We start from the raw sequence: 23,122 nt of genomic DNA, 5'->3' as shown, positions 1-23,122 counted from the left end.
TGTATTCAATGTGAATATAGTGTGATACAGTGAGTTTCAATATCTACATTCAAACAGCATCAAATATACGTGTATTCAATGTGAATATAGTGTTATAGAATCAGTTTCATGATCTACATTCAAACAGCATCAAATATACTGTATTCAATGTGAATATAGTGTGATACAGTGAGTTTTAATATCTACATTCAAACAGCATCAAATATACGTGTATTCAATGTGAATATAGTGTGATACAGTGAGTTTCAATATCTACATTCAAACAGCATCAAATATACGTGTATTCAATGTGAATATAGTGTGATACAGTGAGTTTCAATATCTTCATTCAAACAGCATCAAATATACGTGTATTCAATGTGAATATAGTGTTATAGAATCAGTTTCATGATGTACATTCAAACAGCATCAAATATACGTGTATTCAATGTGAATATAGTGTGATACAGTGAGTTTCAATATCTACATTCAAACAGCATCAAATATACGTGTATTCAATGTGAATATAGTGTGATACAGTGAGTTTCAATATCAACATTCAAACAGCATCAAATATACGTGTATTCAATGTGAATATAGTGTTATAGAATCAGTTTCATGATGTACATTCAAACAGCATCAAATATACGTGTATTCAATGTGAATATAGTGTGATACAGTGAGTTTCAATATCTGCATTCAAACAGCATCAAATATACGTGTATTCAATGTGAATATAGTGTGATACAATGAGTTTCATGATCTACATTCAAACAGCATCAAATATACGTGTATTCAATGTGAATATAGTGTGATACAGTGAGTTTCAATATCTACATTCAAACAGCATCAAATATACGTGTATTCAATGTGAATATAGTGTGTTACAGTGAGTTTCAATATCTACATTCAAACAGCATCAAATATACGTGTATTCAATGTGAATATAGTGTGATACAGTGAGTTTCAATATCTACATTCAAACAGCATCAAATATACGTGTATTCAATGTGAATATAGTGTGATACAGTGAGTTTCAATATCTGCATTCAAACAGCATCAAATATGCGTGTATTCAATGTGAATATAGTGTTATAGAATCAGTTTCATGATGTGCATTAAACAGTATCAAATATACGTGTATTCAATGTGAATATAGTGTGATACAGTGAGTTTCAATATCTACATTCAAACAGCATCAAATATACGTGTATTCAATATGAATATAGTGTGTTACAGTGAGTTTCAATATCTACATTCAAACAGCATCAAATATACGTGTATTCAATGTGAATATAGTGTGATACAGTGAGTTTCAATATCTACATTCAAACAGCATCAAATATACGTGTATTCAAAGTGAATATAGTGTGATACAGTGAGTTTCAATATCTACAGTCAAACAGCATCAAATATACGTGTATTCAATGTGAATATAGTGTGATACAGTGAGTTTCAATATCTGCATTAAAACAGCATCAAATATACGTGTATTCAATGTGAATATAGTGTTATAGAATCAGTGTTCCGGCGAAAACTACGCCTCTAGAATCTACCACCCAAGTCTAGCGTAACGAAGAATGATTCGAAGACAGACCAACCACATCGCCCTACTAAGTTACTGTTTAACCCTAATGTTCCCTACCCCAACTGTTATTATGTTTCGTCTGCTCCAAAACCCCACGTTTCTGACACTACACGTCCATTTCTCGTATCGCGAACTTGTGTCCTGCGATCCAAGAAATTCACTCTACCAATCTTCTTCGACTCCTAGTCGAAATACTTGTCCTGTGTCGAACTGTGTCGACGAAACATTCTGCCTCCATCCCTGATTTGTCTGAGCCACTCGGTAACAATAATGTTGTTTCATCCCTTCCCTTACTAGCTATATTAATATTTATATTAATAGGCTCTCGCCCAACTTCGGTTTATATCCTGTATATGTGTATGAGTGGCCATTTAGCCTGTCAGCCCATCAGCCCATCAGGTATTCTAAGTAACATCCTGAATTGTACCACATTTACTAAACCCTATACGTCTAGGCACCATATTACACACATAATACAACTTCTCTCCACCATTGAATTGTCCTTTCTGGTGGAGTCGACAGCAGTTTGAGAAACTGCCCGCACCCTGGTTTCATTCGAGGAAACATATGGTCCTTCGAGCCGGAGCATCACGTGATTCCAGTGATTGCTCCTACAACATCCTAGCTATCATCTTCTGCTCGGCCAAAGCCTTTGTCCTGAAAATCCCAGCTCGACGGTTACGATACGCAATCATCTAGCTGCCAACCTGCCATCTTTCTAGAAACTCGGGCGTCCATTACCCGTACTCCTCTCGAATCGACGACACAATGATCGATAACGAACAAACCGCCCAGGAGGAAATAGGAGCCATTGGAGGTGTTCCGCCCCGAGAAGAGATCGAAACGTGGAAAAGAAGAAGAACTCAGCTGCGCAAACAGATAACGGTCACTCGTCGCCACATCGATTCACTGATACTTAGTCGAGGATCACGGGGAGCCATTAAGGGACTAATGGAACATCTGAGGAACCTGAATCACGACAACCGTCGAGTACACACGGATCTCATGGGTACCGACCCAGATACCATCGAGAATGACAAGCAGGAAGCTATGCATCTGCGTTACGTACAGCAATCTGGCGAAACGTACGAAATGGTGGAAGGCTATTTAACCTCCAGGCTGGACGATCCAGCTTCTGAAATCCAAGAGGATCCTAGGCAATCGTTTCCCGCAGTCGGAATCGGACGGCAAGAAAGAGAACCCTACAGGACTATTGACAATTTAGCCGTACCAAGAAGACCTGAAGAGATCCAAAATCTACAAGAAAGACCCCCCGGTTCCCAAGCCGAAGCGGGTGCAATAAGCAGAGCCTTGAGTTCATTAACATTAGATGACGACGAACGCTATTCATCAGTCAGCCAACGACCAATTCCAACCAGTCGACCACATGCTGCTGGCCAAGATGATGTCATTCCGAAAAGGATAGTCAATGTGCCATGGGTGAGCGATAGGAGCAACGCCCCGGACGACTGGATAGACCAATACAGCAACGGCTGGTTGCCACCAGAGTCCAGCCAACATCACTTTCGTTCGTCAGTCTCGGCGGAGTTGGAAGTCTATCACGGAAGGGCACTAGATTGGTTCGCATGGATTGACGTCTTCAAGGCCCTAGTACATGACACTCCGAGGTCCCCAGGAGAAAAGATTGCCTTATTGAAAAGATACCTTCGAGGCGACTGTCTAGACGTAATATACGGACTCGGAGGTGGAGAGGCAGCCTACATAGAAGCGCTAGTAAGACTGAAGCAGACCTGTGGGAGACGCGACGTTATGAGAGCAGCACATATACAAGCAATCGACCGGTTAGAGCTGAAATTGGACCCAAGAACGTTCAAAAGATATGCCGAGAAAATTCGCACCCACCTCTTCGATCTTACTCGAATTGGAGAAGTTTCACCAGCTGATGTCATCGAAAGGGTTTGTCAGAGACTCTCTCTACACGATCGCTTGGCTTGGAACGAAGGAAAATGGGGAGACCTAGAGCATAGAAGCCTCAACGATTTTGGAAGATGGCTTTGCAATAGAGCCTCAGCGTATCAAAACGCTCACAGCATAGCGGCGGAACAGAGTGCCCCAGTATCCAGAAACAATTTTCCCGACAATCGTCGTCCAGCACGCGTGCATCAAGGAGCCACAACTTCTCCAGATATCAGAGGAACGGTACTCGACCGCCCATTTTGCTTCAAATGCGAGAAAACCCACAAACTGACCGACTGCACAGAATTCCAAGGGCTCTCCATCGGGGAGCGAGTCATGTTCTGCGTTCGTCATCACCTATGCTTCTGCTGTTTCAGCCCCAAGCATTCTGTCCAAAGCTGTCCGAAAAGAAGACCTTGCAAGCATACCGGTTGCCGATACAGCCCCCACGAATTATTGCACGACTCCGGAAATCTATCTATAAAACGAGCCAAACCATCGACAGCCCGCACCGGCAGGCAGAGGGTGGATTTGGGAATGATGCGGTTGGAAGTGAGCTCAGTCGACGGGAAATGGTCCCAACTGGTGAACGTGTTTATCGATGAAGGAAGTGACTCCACTCTCATGACAGACTCATGCGCCCGATCTTTAAACATACGAGGAATCCCGCAAATTCTTGAAGTGGATGGAGTCGGTGGTGAAGTACGGCAACACTCCTCACAACGCGTACGATTCTTGATCCGTTCAGAGACCGGAGCACTATTTCCAATATCCGCTTCTACCATGAGAAGGGTGGCGAATCCAGCTCCCGTGATCAACTGGAACGCCAAGAAACAAAATTGGAGCCACCTGAGAGATATACCGGTGGGCGAAGTAGGGGGCGACATCGATGTACTGGTAGGCATGGACCATGCCCATCTGTTAATGGTTCAGGAAGGCCGAGGCGGAAAGGCAGGTGAGCCCGTAGCCTCCCGTACTCAATTGGGGTGGATTATCCGAGGCGTAACCGACACGCAAGACACCTGGGCCACCGTCCGAAGCAATCGAGTCATCAGCAGTACCTACACCAAAGATCTGAACACTCAACTTCGCAGGTTCTGCGATACGGAAGAGTTCGGAACGGAGTTTCAGGCTGGATGTTTGTCACCTGAAGACAAAAGAGCTCTAGCAATAGCAGTCTCAGGAACGAAAAGGCTAGACGTCGGTTATCAAGTTCCGATCACCTGGCGAGAGGGAGAACCAAATCTGACGAATAACTACGAAATGGCCATCAACCGATGGAACAGTTTATTACGGCGGTTCGAAAAACAACCAGCTTACGAAGAGGATTATCGGGTTGCCATGTCCAAAACCTTTGATCAAGGGTATGCATCAGTAGTCAATAACGAATCGACTGCAAGGTATTTTCTGGCACATCACGGCGTCTACAAAGGATCAAAACTTCGAGTAGTTTTCGACGCTGCAGCCCCCTTCAAAGGCAAATGTCTCAACGATGCAATAGTAGCTGGCCCGGCCCTTCAACCATCTCTCGCAGCCGTAGTCACCCGTTTCAGATTGTACGAGATCGCCTGGGCGGCGGATATCGAGGCCATGTTTAGCAGGTTTCGTCTGAGCGATGAAGACGCTAGCTACTTCTGTTTTTTGTGGAATCCAAAAGGGGAAACCGAGCCGAAAACCTGCCGGATGGATCGTCTACCGTTTGGGGCGAGCTGTTCCCCCTTCGTCGCCATTCACACAATCCGGAAGATTATGGAAGATGCTGGTGCAAATGAAAGGATTACTACCGCCGTCCGAGATAACATATATGTGGACGATTACCTTAACTCTGCCCCCGGTATCACAGAAGCGACGCAAGAAGCTACAACGATCCGTAATTATCTGCTCGCTGCGGATCTCAAACTGCATGGGTGGATATCAAATTCACCGGAATTCGTCCAAGGTGTAATGGGAAAGGAACACGTGCTGTCTTCGTCACCAACCACCCATTCTCTAGTGCAAAATCCCGACGAAAAGGTTCTGGGTGTATTTTGGAACACCCTTAAGGACTCCCTCGGATTCAACGTAGCTAACCGTCCCGACACCTGCTTCACCCGCGTAAACCTCATTAGTAAAGTGGCCAGTGTCTTTGACCCCCTCGGCACCGCCTCTCCATTGATAGTAAAGGCCAAGATACGCCTGAGAGAACTCGGCGTCAAAGGGTTGAAATGGACCGACGAAGTGGTTGGCGACGACCGGAAATGGTGGGAACAGTGGTTCAACGCCCTAAAATTATTGGGTGATGTGGAAATCCCTCGCTGTCTCTTCCCTGCGGTATCGACTATTACCTCTTCAGAAATCCACACCTTCTGCGATGCTTCGGAAGAAGCCTACGCGGCAGTGGTCTACATCAGAAATAGCTACGACAAAAACTGCAAGCAGACGATAAGGATACACCAAATCAAGGCAGCCAACAAGTTAGCTCCCAAAAAATGTCTCTCGGTTCCGAAGCTGGAACTAAACGCGGCCTTGCTGGGCGCCCGGCTCGCCAAAACCGTCGGAACGTCTCTCCCTCCTGGAATGATATCCAGCAGAAAATTCTGGACTGACAGCAGCACTGTCCGAAATTGGATCCGAGCCACAGCAGCCCATTATCAAGTCTTCGTGAGCAATCGCATTGGAGAAATACAAACCATCACCGAACCCGACGAATGGCGCTTCGTCCCGGGCGCTCTAAATCCGGCGGATGCCGCGACCCGCTCCACTCTAGATGGAAACATTTTCCCAATTGCCTGGCTTAAAGGACCGGAATTTCTCTCACAGTCTGGGCAGGAATGGCCGATGGATCTTCCGTGGATAGCGGTAAACGAGGAGAAACGTCCCGCACGTACACTCGTCATCACACAGCCGGTTCAGAGAGACTGGACCCAAATCCAAATTACTCCAGAAGACATTCCCTCACTGTGCCAACTAGACCCTGTCTTCTTTGATGTAATAAAACAGTGCCAGGTCGAGGCGTTCTCTGAAGAACTAAGACGCCTAAAGAATAATAAAACCCTGCACTCTAGCTCCTCGCTGTTGGCCCTGTCTCCGATCCTCGACAAAGATGGGCTACTTAGACTTGGCGGACGAATTGGTCGCGCACGCCTGCCCTACGATCAGCTGCATCCAGTACTCTTGCCCGGAAAACACCCGCTCGCCGAGAAAATCGTCCGCGCGTTCCATACGCGACTCAATCATGTAGGAACGGACTTCCTCCTCTGCTACATACGTCAACATTTTTAGATGACAAGCGGGAGATAATTAGTGAAGAAGATCCGCCGGGATTGTCCCATCTGCAGGCGTAATCGAGCCCGACCGGGCGAACAATTGATGGCCGAGTTACCAGAGTCCCGCCTCGACTATGGCACCATTCCCTTCACTCGAACAGCCGTGGATCTATTCGGCCCATTAGAGATCAGCTCGTATCGTAGCAGAATCGCTAAAAGATGGGGCGTGCTGTATACATGCTTAGTAACCAGGGCAATATTCTTGGAATTAGTACCGTCGCTTTCATCTGAAGACTTTCTCCTATCCCTGCGCAGATTTATCGCCATGTATCGTAGCACAGCAGTCCTTCATTCCGACAACGGGACGAACTTCGTCGGCGCGGAAGGCGAGTTACGAGAGGCAGCCATCAAATTACATAGCTCCGAAGAGGTGCCCGCGTTTATGCACAGTGCCCGTATACGCTGGACCTTTCAACCGCCCGGTACCCCCCATTTTGGAGGAGCTCACGAGACCTTAGTCAAAATCACCAAGAGAGCTCTCTACGATGCTTTAGAAAGAGAGAAAGGAGCCTTCCGTCATCCAAGCGAGGATGTACTTCGAACGGTGCTTTATGAAGTCGCGGGGCTGCTAAACACTAGGCCGCTGACATATGCCAGCTCCGACCCGGAAGATTTCCGCCCCCTAACGCCAAACGATTTCTTAAATCGTGCACCGACCGCATACCCCCCCCGCTGGATGCTATGACGACGCGCAACCGCGAGAACGTTATCAATACCTGCAACGTACATTAAATCTATTCTGGCACCTCTGGAAAACGACTTATTTACAATCTCTGGCCTCCCGTAAAAAATGGAAAACTCAACGTCCCAACCTAGAGGTCGGGGATGTTGTGCTCGAAATAAACAAAGGCTTCAGTCGCGGCGTATGGAGTATTGGCCACGTCGTCCAAACCTATCCAGGATCGGATGGCTGCGTCAGAGCAGTGGACATTAAACTACCCACTGGAGTATTCCGAAGAGGAATTACCGAGCTATGTTTTCTTGAAGCTGGCTCGTCCGTTCCGGACTCGGGGGAGCATGTTCCGGCGAAAACTACGCCTCTAGAATCTACCACCCAAGTCTAGCGTAACGAAGAATGATGCGAAGACAGACCAACCACATCGCCCTACTAAGTTACTGTTTAACCCTAATGTTCCCTACCCCAACTGTAATTATGTTTCGTCTGCTCCAAAACCCCACGTTTCTGACACGTATCGCGAACTTGTGTCCTGCGATCCAAGAAATTCACTCTACCAATCTTCTTCGACTCCTAGTCGAAATACTTGTCCTGTGTCGAACTGTGTCGACGAAACATTCTGCCTCCATCCCTGATTTGTCTGAGCCACTCGGTAACAATAATGTTGTTTCATCCCTTCCCTTACTAGCTATATTAATATTTATATTAATAGGCTCTCGCCCAACTTCGGTTTATATCCTGTATATGTGTATGAGTGGCCATTTAGCCTGTCAGCCCATCAGCCCATCAGGTATTCTAAGTAACATCCTGAATTGTACCACATTTACTAAACCCTATACGTCTAGGCACCATATTACACACATAATACAACTTCTCTCCACCATTGAATTGTCCTTTCTGGTGGAGTCGACAGCAGTTTGAGAAACTGCCCGCACCCTGGTTTCATTCGAGGAAACAATCAGTTTCATGATGTACATTCAAACATTATGAAATATACGTGTATTCAATGTGAATATAGTGTGATACAGTGAGTTTCAATATCAACATTCAAACAACATCAAATATACGTGTATTCAATGTGAATATAGTGTGATACAGTGAGTTTCAATATCTACATTCAAACAGCATCAAATATGCGTGTATTCAATGTGAATATAGTGTTATAGAATCAGTTTCATGATGTACATTATTCAAATATAGTGTGATACAGTATCAAATATACGTGTATTCAATGTGAATATAGTGTGATACAGTGAGTTTCAATATCTACATTCAAACAGCATCAAATATACGTGTATTCAATGTGAATATAGTGTTATAGAATCAGTTTCATGATGTACATTAAACAGTATCAAATATACGTGTATTCAATGTGAATATAGTGTGATACAGTGAGTTTCAATATCTACATTCAAACAGCATCAAATATACGTGTATTCAATGTGAATATAGTGTGATACAGTGAGTTTCAATATCGACATTCAAACAGCATCAAATACACGTGTATTCAATGTGAATATAGTGTTATAGAATCAGTTTCATGATGTACCGTCAAACAGTATCAAATATACTGTATTCAATGTGAATATAGTGTGATACAGTAAGTTTGAAAATCTACATTCAAACAGCATCAAATATATGTGTATTCAATGTGAATATAGTGTGATACAGTGAGTTTCAATATCTACATTCAAACAGCATCAAATATACGTGTATTCAATGTGAATATAGTGTGATACAGAATCAGTTTCATGAATATACGTGTATTCAATGTGAATATAGTGTTATAGAATCAGTTTCATTCTCTTCATTCTTTCTGCATCAATTTTTCTCTTATTCAATGTGAATATAGTGTGATACAGTGAGTTTCAATATCTACATTCAAACAGCATCAAATATACGTGTATTCAATGTGAATATAGTGTGATACAGTGAGTTTCAATATCTACATTCAAACAGCATCAAATATACGTGTATTCAATGTGAATATAGTGTGATACAGTGAGTTTCAATATCTACATTCAAACAGCATCAAATATACGTGTATTCAATGTGAATATAGTGTTATAGAATCAGTTTCATGATGTACATTCAAACAGTATCAAATATATCTGTATTCAATGTGAATATAGTGTGATACAGTGAGTTTCAATATCTACATTCAAACAGCATCAAATATACGTGTATTCAATGTGAATATAGTGTGATACAGTGAGTTTCAATATCTACATTCAAACAGCATCAAATATACGTGTATTCAATGTGAATATAGTGTGATACAGTGAGTTTCAATATCTGCATTCAAACAGCATCAAATATACGTGTATTCAATGTGAATATAGTGTTATAGAATCAGTTTCATGATGTACATTCAAACAGTATCAAATATATCTGTATTCAATGTGAATATAGTGTGATACAGTGAGTTTCAATATCTACATTCAAACAGCATCAAATATACGTGTATTCAATGTGAATATAGTGTGATACAGTGAGTTTCAATATCTACATTTAAACAGCATCAAATATACGTGTATTCAATGTGAATATAGTGTGATACAGTGAGTTTCAATATCTGCATTCAAACAGCATCAAATATGCGTGTATTCAATGTGAATATAGTGTTATAGAATCAGTTTCATGATCTACATTCAAACATTATCAAATATACGTGTATTCAATGTGAATATAGTATGATACAGTGAGTTTCAATATCTACATTCAAACAGCATCAAATATATGTGTATTCAATGTGAATATAGTGTGATACAGTGAGTTTCAATATCTACATTCAAACAGCATCAAATATACGTGTATTCAATGTGAATATAGTGTTATAGAATCAGTTTCATGATCTACATTCAAACAGTATCAAATATACGTGTATTCAATGTGAATATAGTGTGATACAGTGAGTTTCAATATCTACATTCAAACAGCATCAAATATACGTGTATTCAATGTGAATATAGTGTTATAGAATAGAATCAGTTTCATGATCTACATTCAAACAGTATCAAATATACGTGTATTCAATGTGAATATAGTGTGATACAGTGAGTTTCAATATCTACATTCAAACAGCATCAAATATACGTGTATTCAATGTGAATATAGTGTTATAGAATCAGTTTCATGATCTACATTCAAACAGTATCAAATATACGTGTATTCAATGTGAATATAGTGTTATAGTATCAGTTTCAATATCTAGCTTCAAACAGCATGTAATGTACGTGTAGTCAATGTGAATATAGTGTTAGTATGATACACTTTCAATATCTACATTCAAACAGCATCAAATATACGTGTATTCAATGTGAATATATTTTTATAGTAATCAGTATCTACATTCAAACAGCATCAAATATACGTGTATTCAATGTGAATATAGTGTAATACAGTGAGTTTCAATATCTACATTGAAACAGCATCAAATATACGTGTATTCAATGTGAATATAGTGTTATAGAATCAGTTTCAATATCTACATTCAAACAGCATCAAATATACGTATATTCAATGTGAATATAGTATGATACAGTAAGTTTCAATGTCTACATTCAAACAGCATCAAATATACGTGTATTCAATGTGAATATAGTGTGATACAGTGAGTTTCAATGTCTACATTCAAACAGCATCAAATATACGTATATTCAATGTGAATATAGTGTAATACAGTGAGTTTCAATGTCTACATTCAAACAGCATCAAATATACGTGTATTCAATGTGAATATAGTGTAATACAGTGAGTTTCAATATCTACATTCAAACAGCATGAAATATACGTATATTCAATGTGAATATACACGTGTATACAGATGCTGTTTCAATATCGATATTGAAACAGCATCAAATATATGATTTTCAAAAAATATAGTGTGACATTAATGGATTCAATATCTACATTCAAGAAATCAAATATACGTAGTATTCAATGTGAATATAGTATATACATCGATTTAAAATATCTGATTCAAAAACAAAATATACAAGGATTTATTCAAATAATATAGTGTTCGATAGAGATATGTTTCAATGATCTACATTCAACATTAATTGCAAATATACGTGTATTCAATGTGAATATAGTTAACTAAGTTTCTATATCTACATTCAAACAGCATCAAATATACGGGTATTCAATGTGAATATAGTGTTATAGAATCAGTTTCATGATCTACATTCAAACAGGATCAAATATACGTGTATTCAATGTGAATATAGTGTGATACAGTGAGTTTTAATATCTACATTCAAACAGCATCAAATATACCTGTATTCAATGTGAATATAGTGTGAACAGTATTAATTTTCATTTCTGACTTATCTATTACATTTTTAATACTATTGAAAAACTAATCAGAATCTATGTTGTTAAATTCTAGTATTTTTTTAAGCCATATGAAAGAAATATAGTATCGATATCGTAATTCAAACATTATCAAATATACAAAAATTCAATGTTAATATATTCATACCATGACTTTAAACAAATCTACATTCAAATTTACTGCTTCAAATATACTTATTCAATGTGAATATAATAAGGCTTTCAATATCTACATTCAAACAGCGCAAATATACGTGTATTCAATGTGAATATAGTCTGTTTGCCTGATATGAATAAGTTTCAATATTCATTCAAACAGCATGATATATACGTGTATTCAATGTGAATATATGTGTCGATAAGTAGCATTTGAACCTTTCTACATTCAAACTTCATCAAATATACTGTCCTTCAATGTGCATATAAGGTCTAGTTTCAATATCTACATTCAAACACATCAAATATACGTTGATTCAACGGGTATGAGTTTTTGCAATAGTTCCAAGTTTTCCTGGTGTACCCTTCGTCCCCTTCCCTGTTGTAAATATTCCCAACATCCATAGGGATCAATGGTGATAGTCTTGAGGAAGTTTCAATGATCTATATTCAAAAATATATATATAAATTATTAATTAATATATATAAATTTGTTTCAATATCTACATTCAAACAGCTTCAAATATACGTGTATTCAATTTGAATATAGTGTTATAGAATCAGTTTTATGATGTACATTCAAACAGTATCAAATATACGATCATTCAATGTGAATATAGTGTTATACGCATACGACCTCAGTTTCAATATCTACATTCAAACAGCATCAAATATACGTGTATTCAATGTGATAAATTCATTTTTTTCAATATCTACATTCAAACAGCATCAAATATACGTCTTCAATGGAAAATTTGTCAAATGAACGATTCTAAATCTCAAATATACGTAAATTCAATGTGTCGTATAGAAGAATTCTTGTTTTTACGATTCATACCAAGTGTTGTTCCCTGATATATGAAATACAATGATATTCTAATTTGACATCATTCAGAAACATTTCTAAATCTCTATATTCAATATAATTTAAATATACGTGTAATATAGAATGTAATATAGTGTTATACAATCAATTTTAAAATATCTAACATTCAAACAGCATCAAATATACATGTATTCAATGTGAATATAGTGTGATAGAATCAGTTTCAATATCTAAATTCAAACAGCATCAAATATACGTTATTCAATGTAATATAAAATCATACAATAGTTTCAAATCTAATATAAACAATCAAATATACTTCTTCAATGTGAATATAATCATTACCCCTCTCTACTATATTCAAAAGCATCAAATATACAAATTTGTGATATTCATCTGTGAATATAGTGTTCCGAGAAACTGTTTCAATATCTACATTCAAACAGTCATCAATATACGTGAAGGTTCAATGTGACTAACGGTCATAAAGAGAAATTTAGGTCAATATCTGGAATTCAAACAGCTTTGAAGATACAGAAAGTCTGTATTCTGTGAATATAGTGTTATAACGGAGTTTCAATATCTACATTCAAACAGCATCAAATATACGTGTATTCAATGTGAATATAGTGTTATAGAATCAGTTTCATGATCTACATTCAAACAGCATCAAATATACGTGTATTCAATGTGAATATAGTGTGATACAGTGAGTTTCAATATCTACATTCAAACAGCATCAAATATACGTGTATTCAATGTGAATATAGTGTGATACAGTGAGTTTCAATATCTACATTCAAACAGCATCAAATATACGTGTATTCAATGTGAATATAGTGTGATACAGTGAGTTTCAATATCTGCATTCAAACAGCATCAAATATACGTGTATTCAATGTGAATATAGTGTTATAGAATCAGTTTCATGATGTACATTCAAACATTATCAAATATACGTGTATTCAATGTGAATATAGTGTGATACAGTGAGTTTCAATATCAACATTCAAACAGCATCAAATATACGTGTATTCAATGTGAATATAGTGTGATACAGTGAGTTTCAATATCTACATTCAAACAGCACCAAATATACGTGTATTCAATGTGAATATAGTGTGATACAGTGAGTTTCAATATTTACATTCAAACAGCATCAAATATACGTGTATTCAATGTGAATATAGTGTTATAGAATCAGTTTCATGATTTTGATGCTGTTTGAATACACGTATATTTGATGCTGTTTGAATGTAGATATTGAAACTCACTGTATCACACTATATTCACATTGAATACAGATATATTTGATACTGTTTGACGGTACATCATGAAACTGATTCTATTACACTATATTCACATTGAATACACGTATATTTGATACTGTTTAATGTACATCATGAAACTGACTCTATAACACTATATTCACATTGAATACACGTATATTTGATGCTGTTTGAATGTAGATATTGAAACTCACTGTATCACACTTTATTCACATTGAATAAACGTATATTTGATGCTGTTTGAATGTAGATATTGAAACTCACTGTATCACACTATATTCACGTTGAATACACGTATATTGGATACTGTTTAATGTACATCATAAAACTGATTCTATAACACTATATTCACATTGAATACATGTATATTTGATGCTGTTTGAATGTAGATATTGAAACTAACTGTATCACACTATATTCACATTGAATACAGGTATATTTGATACTGTTTGAATGTACATCATGAAACTGATTCTATAACACTATATTCACACTGAAAACATGTGTATTTGATGCTGTTTGAATGTAGATATTGAAACTCACTGTATCACACTATATTCACATTGAATACACGTATATTTTATACTGTTTGAATGTAAATATTGAAACTCACTGTATCACACTATATTCACATTGAATACACGTATATTTGATGCTGTTTGAATGTAGATATTGAAACTCACTGTATCCACAATATTCACATTGAATACACGTATATTTGATGCTGTTTGAATGTTGATATTGAAACTCACTGTATCACACTATATTCACATTGAATACACGTATATTTGATACTGTTTGAATGTACATCATGAAACTGATTCTATAACACTATATTCACATTGAATACACCCATATTTGATGCTGTTTGAATGCAGATATTGAAACTCAATGTATAACACTATATTCACATTGAATACACGTATATTTGATGCTGTTTGAATGTAGATATTGAAACTCACTGTATCACACTATATTCACATTGAATACACGTATATTTGATACTGTTTAATGTACATCATGAAACTGATTCTATAACACTATATTCACATTAAATACACGTATATTTGATGCTGTTTGAATGTAGATATTGAAACTCACTGTATCACACTATATTCACATTGAATACACGTATATTTGATAATGTTTGAATGTAGATATTGAAACTCACTGTATCACACTATATTCACATTGAATACACGTATATTTGATAATGTTTGAATGTAGATCATGAAACTGATTCTATAACACTATATTCACATTGAATACACGTATATTTGGTACTGTTTGAATGTAGATAATAAAACTCACTGTATCACACTATATTCACATTGAATACAGATATATTTGATACTGTTTGACGGTACATCATGAAACTGATTCTATAACACTATATTCACATTGAATACACGTATATTTGATGCTGTTTGAATGTAGATATTAAAACTCACTGTATCACACTATATTCACATTGAATACAGATATATTTGATACTGTTTGAATGTACATCATGAAACTGATTCTATAACACTATATTCACATTGAATACACGTATATTTGATGCTGTTTGAATGTAGATATTGAAACTCACTGTATCACACTATATTCACATTGAATACACGTATATTTGATGCTGTTTGAATGTAGATATTGAAACTCACTGTAACACACTATATTCATATTGAATACACGTATATTTGTTGCTGTTTGAATGTAGATATTGAAACTCACTGTATCACACAATATTCACATTGAATACAGATATATTTGATACTGTTTGATGGTACATCATGAAACTGATTCTATAACACTATATTCACATTGAATACACGTATATTTGATAATGTTTGAATGTACATCATGAAACTGATTCTATAACACTATATTCACATTGAATACACGTATATTTGATGCTGTTTGAATGTAGATATTGAAACTCACTGTATCACACTTTATTCACATTGAATACACGTATATTTGACGCTGTTTGACTGTTGATATTGAAACTCACTTTATCACACTATATTCACATTGAATACACGTATATTTGATGCTGTTTGAATGTAGATATTGAAACTCACTGTATCACACTATATTCACGTTGAATACACGTATATTTGATACTGTTTAAAAGTACATCATAAAACTGATTCTATAACACTATATTCACATTGAACACACGTATATTTGATGCTGTTTGAATGTAGATATTGAAACTCACTGTATCACACTATATTCACATTGAATACAGATATATTTGATACTGTTTGACGGTACATCATGAAACCGATTCTATAACACTATATTCACGTTGAATACACGTATATTTGATACTGTTTAATGTACATCATAAAACTGATTCTATAACACTATATTCACATTGAATACACGTGTATTTGATGCTGTTTGAATGTAGATATTGAAACTCACTGTATCACAAAATATTTACATTGAATACAGGTATATTTGATACTGTTTGAATGTACATAATGAAACTGGTTCTATAACACTTTATTCACATTGAATACACATATATTTGATGGTGTTTGAATGCAGATATTGAAACTCACTGTATCACACTATATTCACATTGAATACACGTATATTTGATGCTGTTTGAATGTAAATATTGAAACTCACTGTATCACACTATATTCACATTGAATACACGCATATTTGATGCTGTTTGAATGTAGATATTGAAACTCACTGTATCACACAATATTCACATTGAATACACGTATATTTGATGGTGTTTGAATGTTGATATTGAAACATACTATAACACTATATTCACATTGAATACACGTATATTTGATGCTGTTTGAATGTAGATATTGAAACTCACTGTATCACACTATATTCACATTGAATACACGTATATTTGATGTTGTTTGAATGTAGATATTGAAACTCACTGTATCACACTATATTCACATTGAATACACGTATATTTGATGCTGTTTGAATGTAGATATTGAAACTCACTGTATCACACTATATTCACATTGAATACACGTATATTTGATGCTGTTTGAATGTACATATTGAAACTCATTGTATCACACTATATTCACATTGAATACACGTATATTTGATGCTGTTTGAATGTATATATTGAAACTGACTGTATAACACTATATTAACATTGAATACACGTATATTTGATGCTGTTTGAATGTTGATATTGAAACTCACTGTATCACACTATATTCACATTTAATACACGTTTATTTGATACTGTTTGAATGTACATCATGAAACTGATTCTATAACACTATATTCACATTGAATACACGTATATTTTATGCTGTTTGAATGTAAATATTGAAACTCACTGTACGTATATTTGATGCTGTTTGAAAATATTGAAACTCACTGTATCACACTATATTCACATTGAATATACGTATATTTGATGCTGTTTGAATGTTGATATTGAAACTCACTGTATCACACTATATTCACATTGAATACAGATATATTTGATACTGTTTGACGGTACATCATGAAACTGATTCTATAACACTATATTCACATTGAATACACGTATATTTGATGCTGTTTGAATGTAGATATTAAAACTCACTGTATCACACTATATTCACATTGAATACAGATATATTTGATGCTGTTTGAATGTAGATATTGAAACTCACTGTATCACACTATATTCACATAGAATACACGTATTTTTGATTCTGTTTGAATGTAGATATTGAAACTCACTGTATCACACTATATTCACATAGAATACACGTATATTTGATGCTGTTTGAATGTAGATATTGAAACTCACTGTATCACACTATATTCACATAGAATACACGTATATTTGATGCTGTTTGAATGTAGATATTGAAACTCACTGTATCACACTATATTCACATTGAATACACTTATATTTGATGCTGTTTGAATGTAGATATTGAAACTGATTCTATAACACTATATTCACATTGAATACACGTATATTTGTTGCTGTTTGAATGTAGATATTAAAACTCACTGTATCACACTATATTCACATTGAATACAGATATATTTGATACTGTTTGAATGGTACATCATGAAACTGATTCTATAACACTATATTCACATTGAATACACGTATATTTGATAATGTTTGAATGTACATCATGAAACTGATTCTATAACACTATATTCACATTGAATACACATATATTTGATGCTGTTTGAATGTACATATTGAAACTCACTGTATCACACTATATTCACATTGAATACACGTATATTTGATGCTGTTTGAATGTAAATATTGAAACTCACTGTATGACACTGTATTCACATTGAATACACGTATATTTGATGCTGTTTGAATGTAGATATTGAAACTCACTGTATCACACTATATTCACATTGAATACACGTATATTTGATGCTGTTTGAATGTAGATATTGAAACTCACTGTAACACACTATATTCATATTGAATACACGTATATTTGATGCTGTTTGAATGTAGATATTGAAACTCACTGTATCACACTATATTCACATTGAATACAGATATATTTGATACTGTTTGACGGTACATCATGAAACCGATTCTATAACACTATATACACATTGAATACACGTATATTTCATAATGTTTGAATGTACATCATGAAACTGATTCTATAACACTATATTCACATTGAATACACATATATTTGATGCTGTTTGAATGTAGATATTGAAACTCACTGTATCACACTATATTCACATTGAATACACGTATATTTGATACTGTTTAATGTACATCATGAAACTGATTCTATAACACTATATTCACATTGAATAAACGTATATTTGATGCTGTTTGAATGTAGTTATTGAAACTCACTGTATCACACTTTATTCACATTGAATACACGTATATTTGACGCTGTTTGACTGTTGATATTGAAACTCACTGTATCACACTATATTCACATTGAATACACGTATATTTGATGCTGTTTGAATGTAGATATTGAAACTCACTGTATCACACTATATTCACGTTGAATACACGTATATTGGATACTGTTTAATTTACATCATAAAACTGATTCTATAACACTATATTCACATTGAACACACGTGTATTTGATGCTGTTTGAATGTAGATATTGAAACTCACTGTATCACACTATATTCACATTGAATACAGATATATTTGATACTGTTTGACGGTACATCATGAAACCGATTCTATAACACTATATTCACGTTGAATACACGTATATTGGATACTGTTTAATGTACATCATAAAACTGATTCTATAACACTATATTCACATTGAATACACGTGTATTTGATGCTGTTTGAATGTAGATATTGAAACTCACTGTATCACAAAATATTTACATTGAATACAGGTATATTTGATACTGTTTGAATGTACATAATGAAACTGGTTCTATAACACTTTATTCACACTGAAAACATGTGTATTTGATAGTGTTTGAATGTAGATATTGAAACTCACTGTATCACACTATATTCACATTGAATACACGTATATTTTATACTGTTTGAATGTAAATATTGAAACTCACTGTATCACACTATATTCACATTGAATACACGTATATTTGATGCTGTTTGAATGTAGATATTGAAACTCACTGTATTACACAATATTCACATTGAATACACGTATATTTGATGGTGTTTGAATGTTGATATTGAAACATACTGTATCACACTATATTCACATTGAATACACGTACATTTGATGCTGTTTGAATGCAGATATTGAAACTCACTGTATCACACTATATTCACATTGAATACACGTATATTTGATGTTGTTTGAAGGTAGATCATTAAACTGATTCTATAACACTATATTCACATTGCATACACGTATATTTGATGCTGTTTGAATGCAGATATTGAAACTCACTGTATCACACTATATTAACATTGAATACACGTATATTTGATGCTGTTTGAATGTTGATATTGAAACTCACTGTATCACACTATATTCACATTTAATACACGTATATTTCATAATGTTTGAATGTACATCATGAAACTGATTCTATAACACTATATTCACATTGAATACACGCATATTTGATGCTGTTTGAATGCAGATATTGAAACTCACTGTATCATACTATATTCACATTGAATACAGATATATTTGATACTGTTTCAAGGTACATCATGAAACTGATTCTATAACACTATATTCACATTGAATACACGTATATTTGATGCTGTTTGAATGTAGGTATTGCAACTCACTGTATCACACTATATTCACATTGAATACACGTATATTTGATGCTGTTTGAATGTAGATATTGAAACTCACTGTATCACACTATATTCACATTGAATATACGTATATTTGATGCTGTTTGAATGTAGATATTGAAACTCACTGTATCACACTATATTCACATTGAATACAGATATATTTGATACTGTTTGACGGTACATCATGAAACTGATTCTATAACACTATATTCACATGGAATACACGTATATTTGATGCTGTTTGAATGTAGATATTGAAACTCACTGTATCACACAATATTCACATTGAATACAGATATATATGATACTGTTTGAAGGTACATCATGAAACTGATTCTATAACACTATATTCACATTGAATACACGTATATTTGATGCTGTTTGAATGTAGATATTGAAACTCACTGTATCACACTATATTCACATTGAATACACGTATATTTGATACTGTTTGAATGTTGATATTGAAACTCACTGTATCACACTATATTCACATTGAATACACGTATATTTGATACTGTTTGAATGTACATCATAAAACTGATTCTATAACACTATATTCACATTGAATACACGTATATTTGATGCTGTTTGAATGTAGATATTAAAACTCACTGTATCACACAATATTCACATTGAATACAGATATATATGATACTGTTTGAAGGTACATCATGAAACTGATTCTATAACACTATATTCACATTGAATACACGTATATTTGATGCTGTTTGAATGTAGATATTGAAACTCACTGTATCACACTATATTCACATTGAATACACGTATATTTCATAATGTTTGAATGTACATCATGAAACTGATTGTATAACACTATATTCACATTGAATACACGTATATTTTATGCTGTTTGAATGTAGATATTGAAACTCACTGTATCACACTATATTCACATTGAATACACGTATATTTGATACTGTTTGAATGTTGATATTGAAACTGATTCTATAACACTATATTAACATTGAATACACGTATATTTGATGCTGTTTGAATGTACATCATAAAACTGATTCTATAACACTATATTCACATTGAATACACGTATATTTTATGCTGTTTGAATGTAGATATTGAAACTCACTGTATCACCCTATATTCACATTGAATACACGTATATTTGATACTGTTTGAATGTACTCATGAAACTGATTCTATAACACTATATTCACATTGAATACACGTATATTTCATGCTGTTTGAATGTAGATATTGAAACTGATTCTATCACACTATATTCACATTGAATACACGTATATTTGATGCTGTTTGAATGTAGATATTGAAACTCACTGTATCACACTATATTCACATTGAATATACGTATATTTGATACTGTTTAATGTACATCATGAAACTGATTCTATAACACTATATTCATATTGAATACACGTGTATTTGATGCTGTTTGAATGTCGATATTGAAACTCACTGTATCACACTATATTCACATTGAATACACGTATATTTGATGCTGTTTGAATGTTGATATTGAAACTCACTGTATCACACTATATTCACATTGAATACACGTATATTTGATACTGTTTGAATGTACATCATGAAACTGATTCTATAACACTATATTCACATTGAATACACGTATATTTGATGCTGTTTGAATGTTGATATTAAAACTCACTGTATCACACTATATTCACATTGAATACAGATATATTTGATACTGTTTGAATGTACATCATGAAACTGATTCTATAACACTATATTCACATTGAATACACGTATATTTGATGCTGTTTGAATGTAGATATTGAAACTCACTGTATCACACTATATTCACATTGAATACACGTATATTTTATACTGTTTAATGTACATCATGAAACTGATTCTATAACACTATATTCACATTGAATACACGCATATTTGATGCTGTTTGAATGTCGATATTGAAACTCACTGTATCACACTATATTCACATTGAATACGCGTATATTTGATGCTGTTTGAATGTACTTCATGAAACTGATTCTATAACACTAGATTCACATTGAATACACGTATATTTAATACTGTTTGAATGTCGATCATGAAACTGATTCTATAACACTATATTCACATTGAATACACGTATATTTTATGCTGTTTGAATGTAGATATTGAAACTCACTGTATCACACTATATTCACATTGAATACAGATATATTTGATACTGTTTGACGGTACATCATGAAACTGATTCTATAACACTATATTCACATTGAATACACGTATATTTGATGCTGTTTGAATGAAGATATTAAAACTCACTGTATCACACTATATTCACATTGAATACAGATATATTTGATACTGTTTGAAGGTACATCATGAAACTGATTCTATAACACTATATTCACATTGAATACACGTATATTTGATGCTGTTTGAATGTAGATATTGAAACTCACTGTATCACACTATATTCACATTGAATACACGTATATTTCGTAATGTTTGAATGTACATCATGAAACTGATTCTATAACACTATATTTACATTGAATACACATATATTTGATGCTGTTTGAATGTAGATATTGAAACTCACTGTATCACACTATATTCACATTGAATACACGTATATTTGATGTTGTTTGAATGTAGATATTGAAACTCACTGTAACACACTATATTCATATTGAATACACGTATATTTGATGCTGTTTGAATGTAGATATTGAAACTCACTGTATCACACTATATTCACATTGAATACAGATATATTTGATACTGTTTGACGGTACATCATGAAACTGATTCTA

The 23,122-nt window shown here is 34.8% G+C and overlaps 1 protein-coding gene across 1 annotated transcript; it reads left to right on the top strand.

Annotated features, from left to right (window-relative positions):
* The first annotated feature begins 2,335 nt into the window (after nt 1-2,335).
* LOC130701901 (uncharacterized) lies at nt 2,336-7,833 on the top strand. The gene is made up of 3 exons (XM_057523680.1): nt 2,336-6,678; nt 6,802-7,321; nt 7,639-7,833. Exons 1-3 carry the CDS (start codon nt 2,336-2,338, stop codon nt 7,831-7,833), a joined length of 5,058 nt encoding a protein of 1,685 aa, XP_057379663.1.
* The last annotated feature ends 15,289 nt before the right edge of the window (nt 7,834-23,122 follow it).

Source organism: Daphnia carinata, chromosome 7 (assembly GCF_022539665.2).
Source record: "Daphnia carinata strain CSIRO-1 chromosome 7, CSIRO_AGI_Dcar_HiC_V3, whole genome shotgun sequence".
In the NCBI taxonomy this organism is placed as follows: domain Eukaryota; kingdom Metazoa; phylum Arthropoda; class Branchiopoda; order Diplostraca; family Daphniidae; genus Daphnia; species Daphnia carinata.
The sequence above is the reverse complement of the archived record's forward strand: the minus strand, read 5'-3'. Positions and strand labels throughout refer to the sequence as shown.

What these genes read in the sequence shown, in the direction of transcription:
- LOC130701901 (XM_057523680.1), top strand. Translation starts at nt 2,336, where the DNA reads ATGATCGATAACGAACAAACCGCCCAGGAGGAAATAGGAGCCATTGGA. An exon ending in GCCGAGAAAATCGTCCGCGC is followed by an intron (nt 6,679 to 6,801) that starts GTTCCATACGCG and finishes TCCCATCTGCAG; the next exon opens with GCGTAATCGAGCCCGACCGG. An exon ending in TCCGTCATCCAAGCGAGGAT is followed by an intron (nt 7,322 to 7,638) that starts GTACTTCGAACG and finishes AAATAAACAAAG; the next exon opens with GCTTCAGTCGCGGCGTATGG.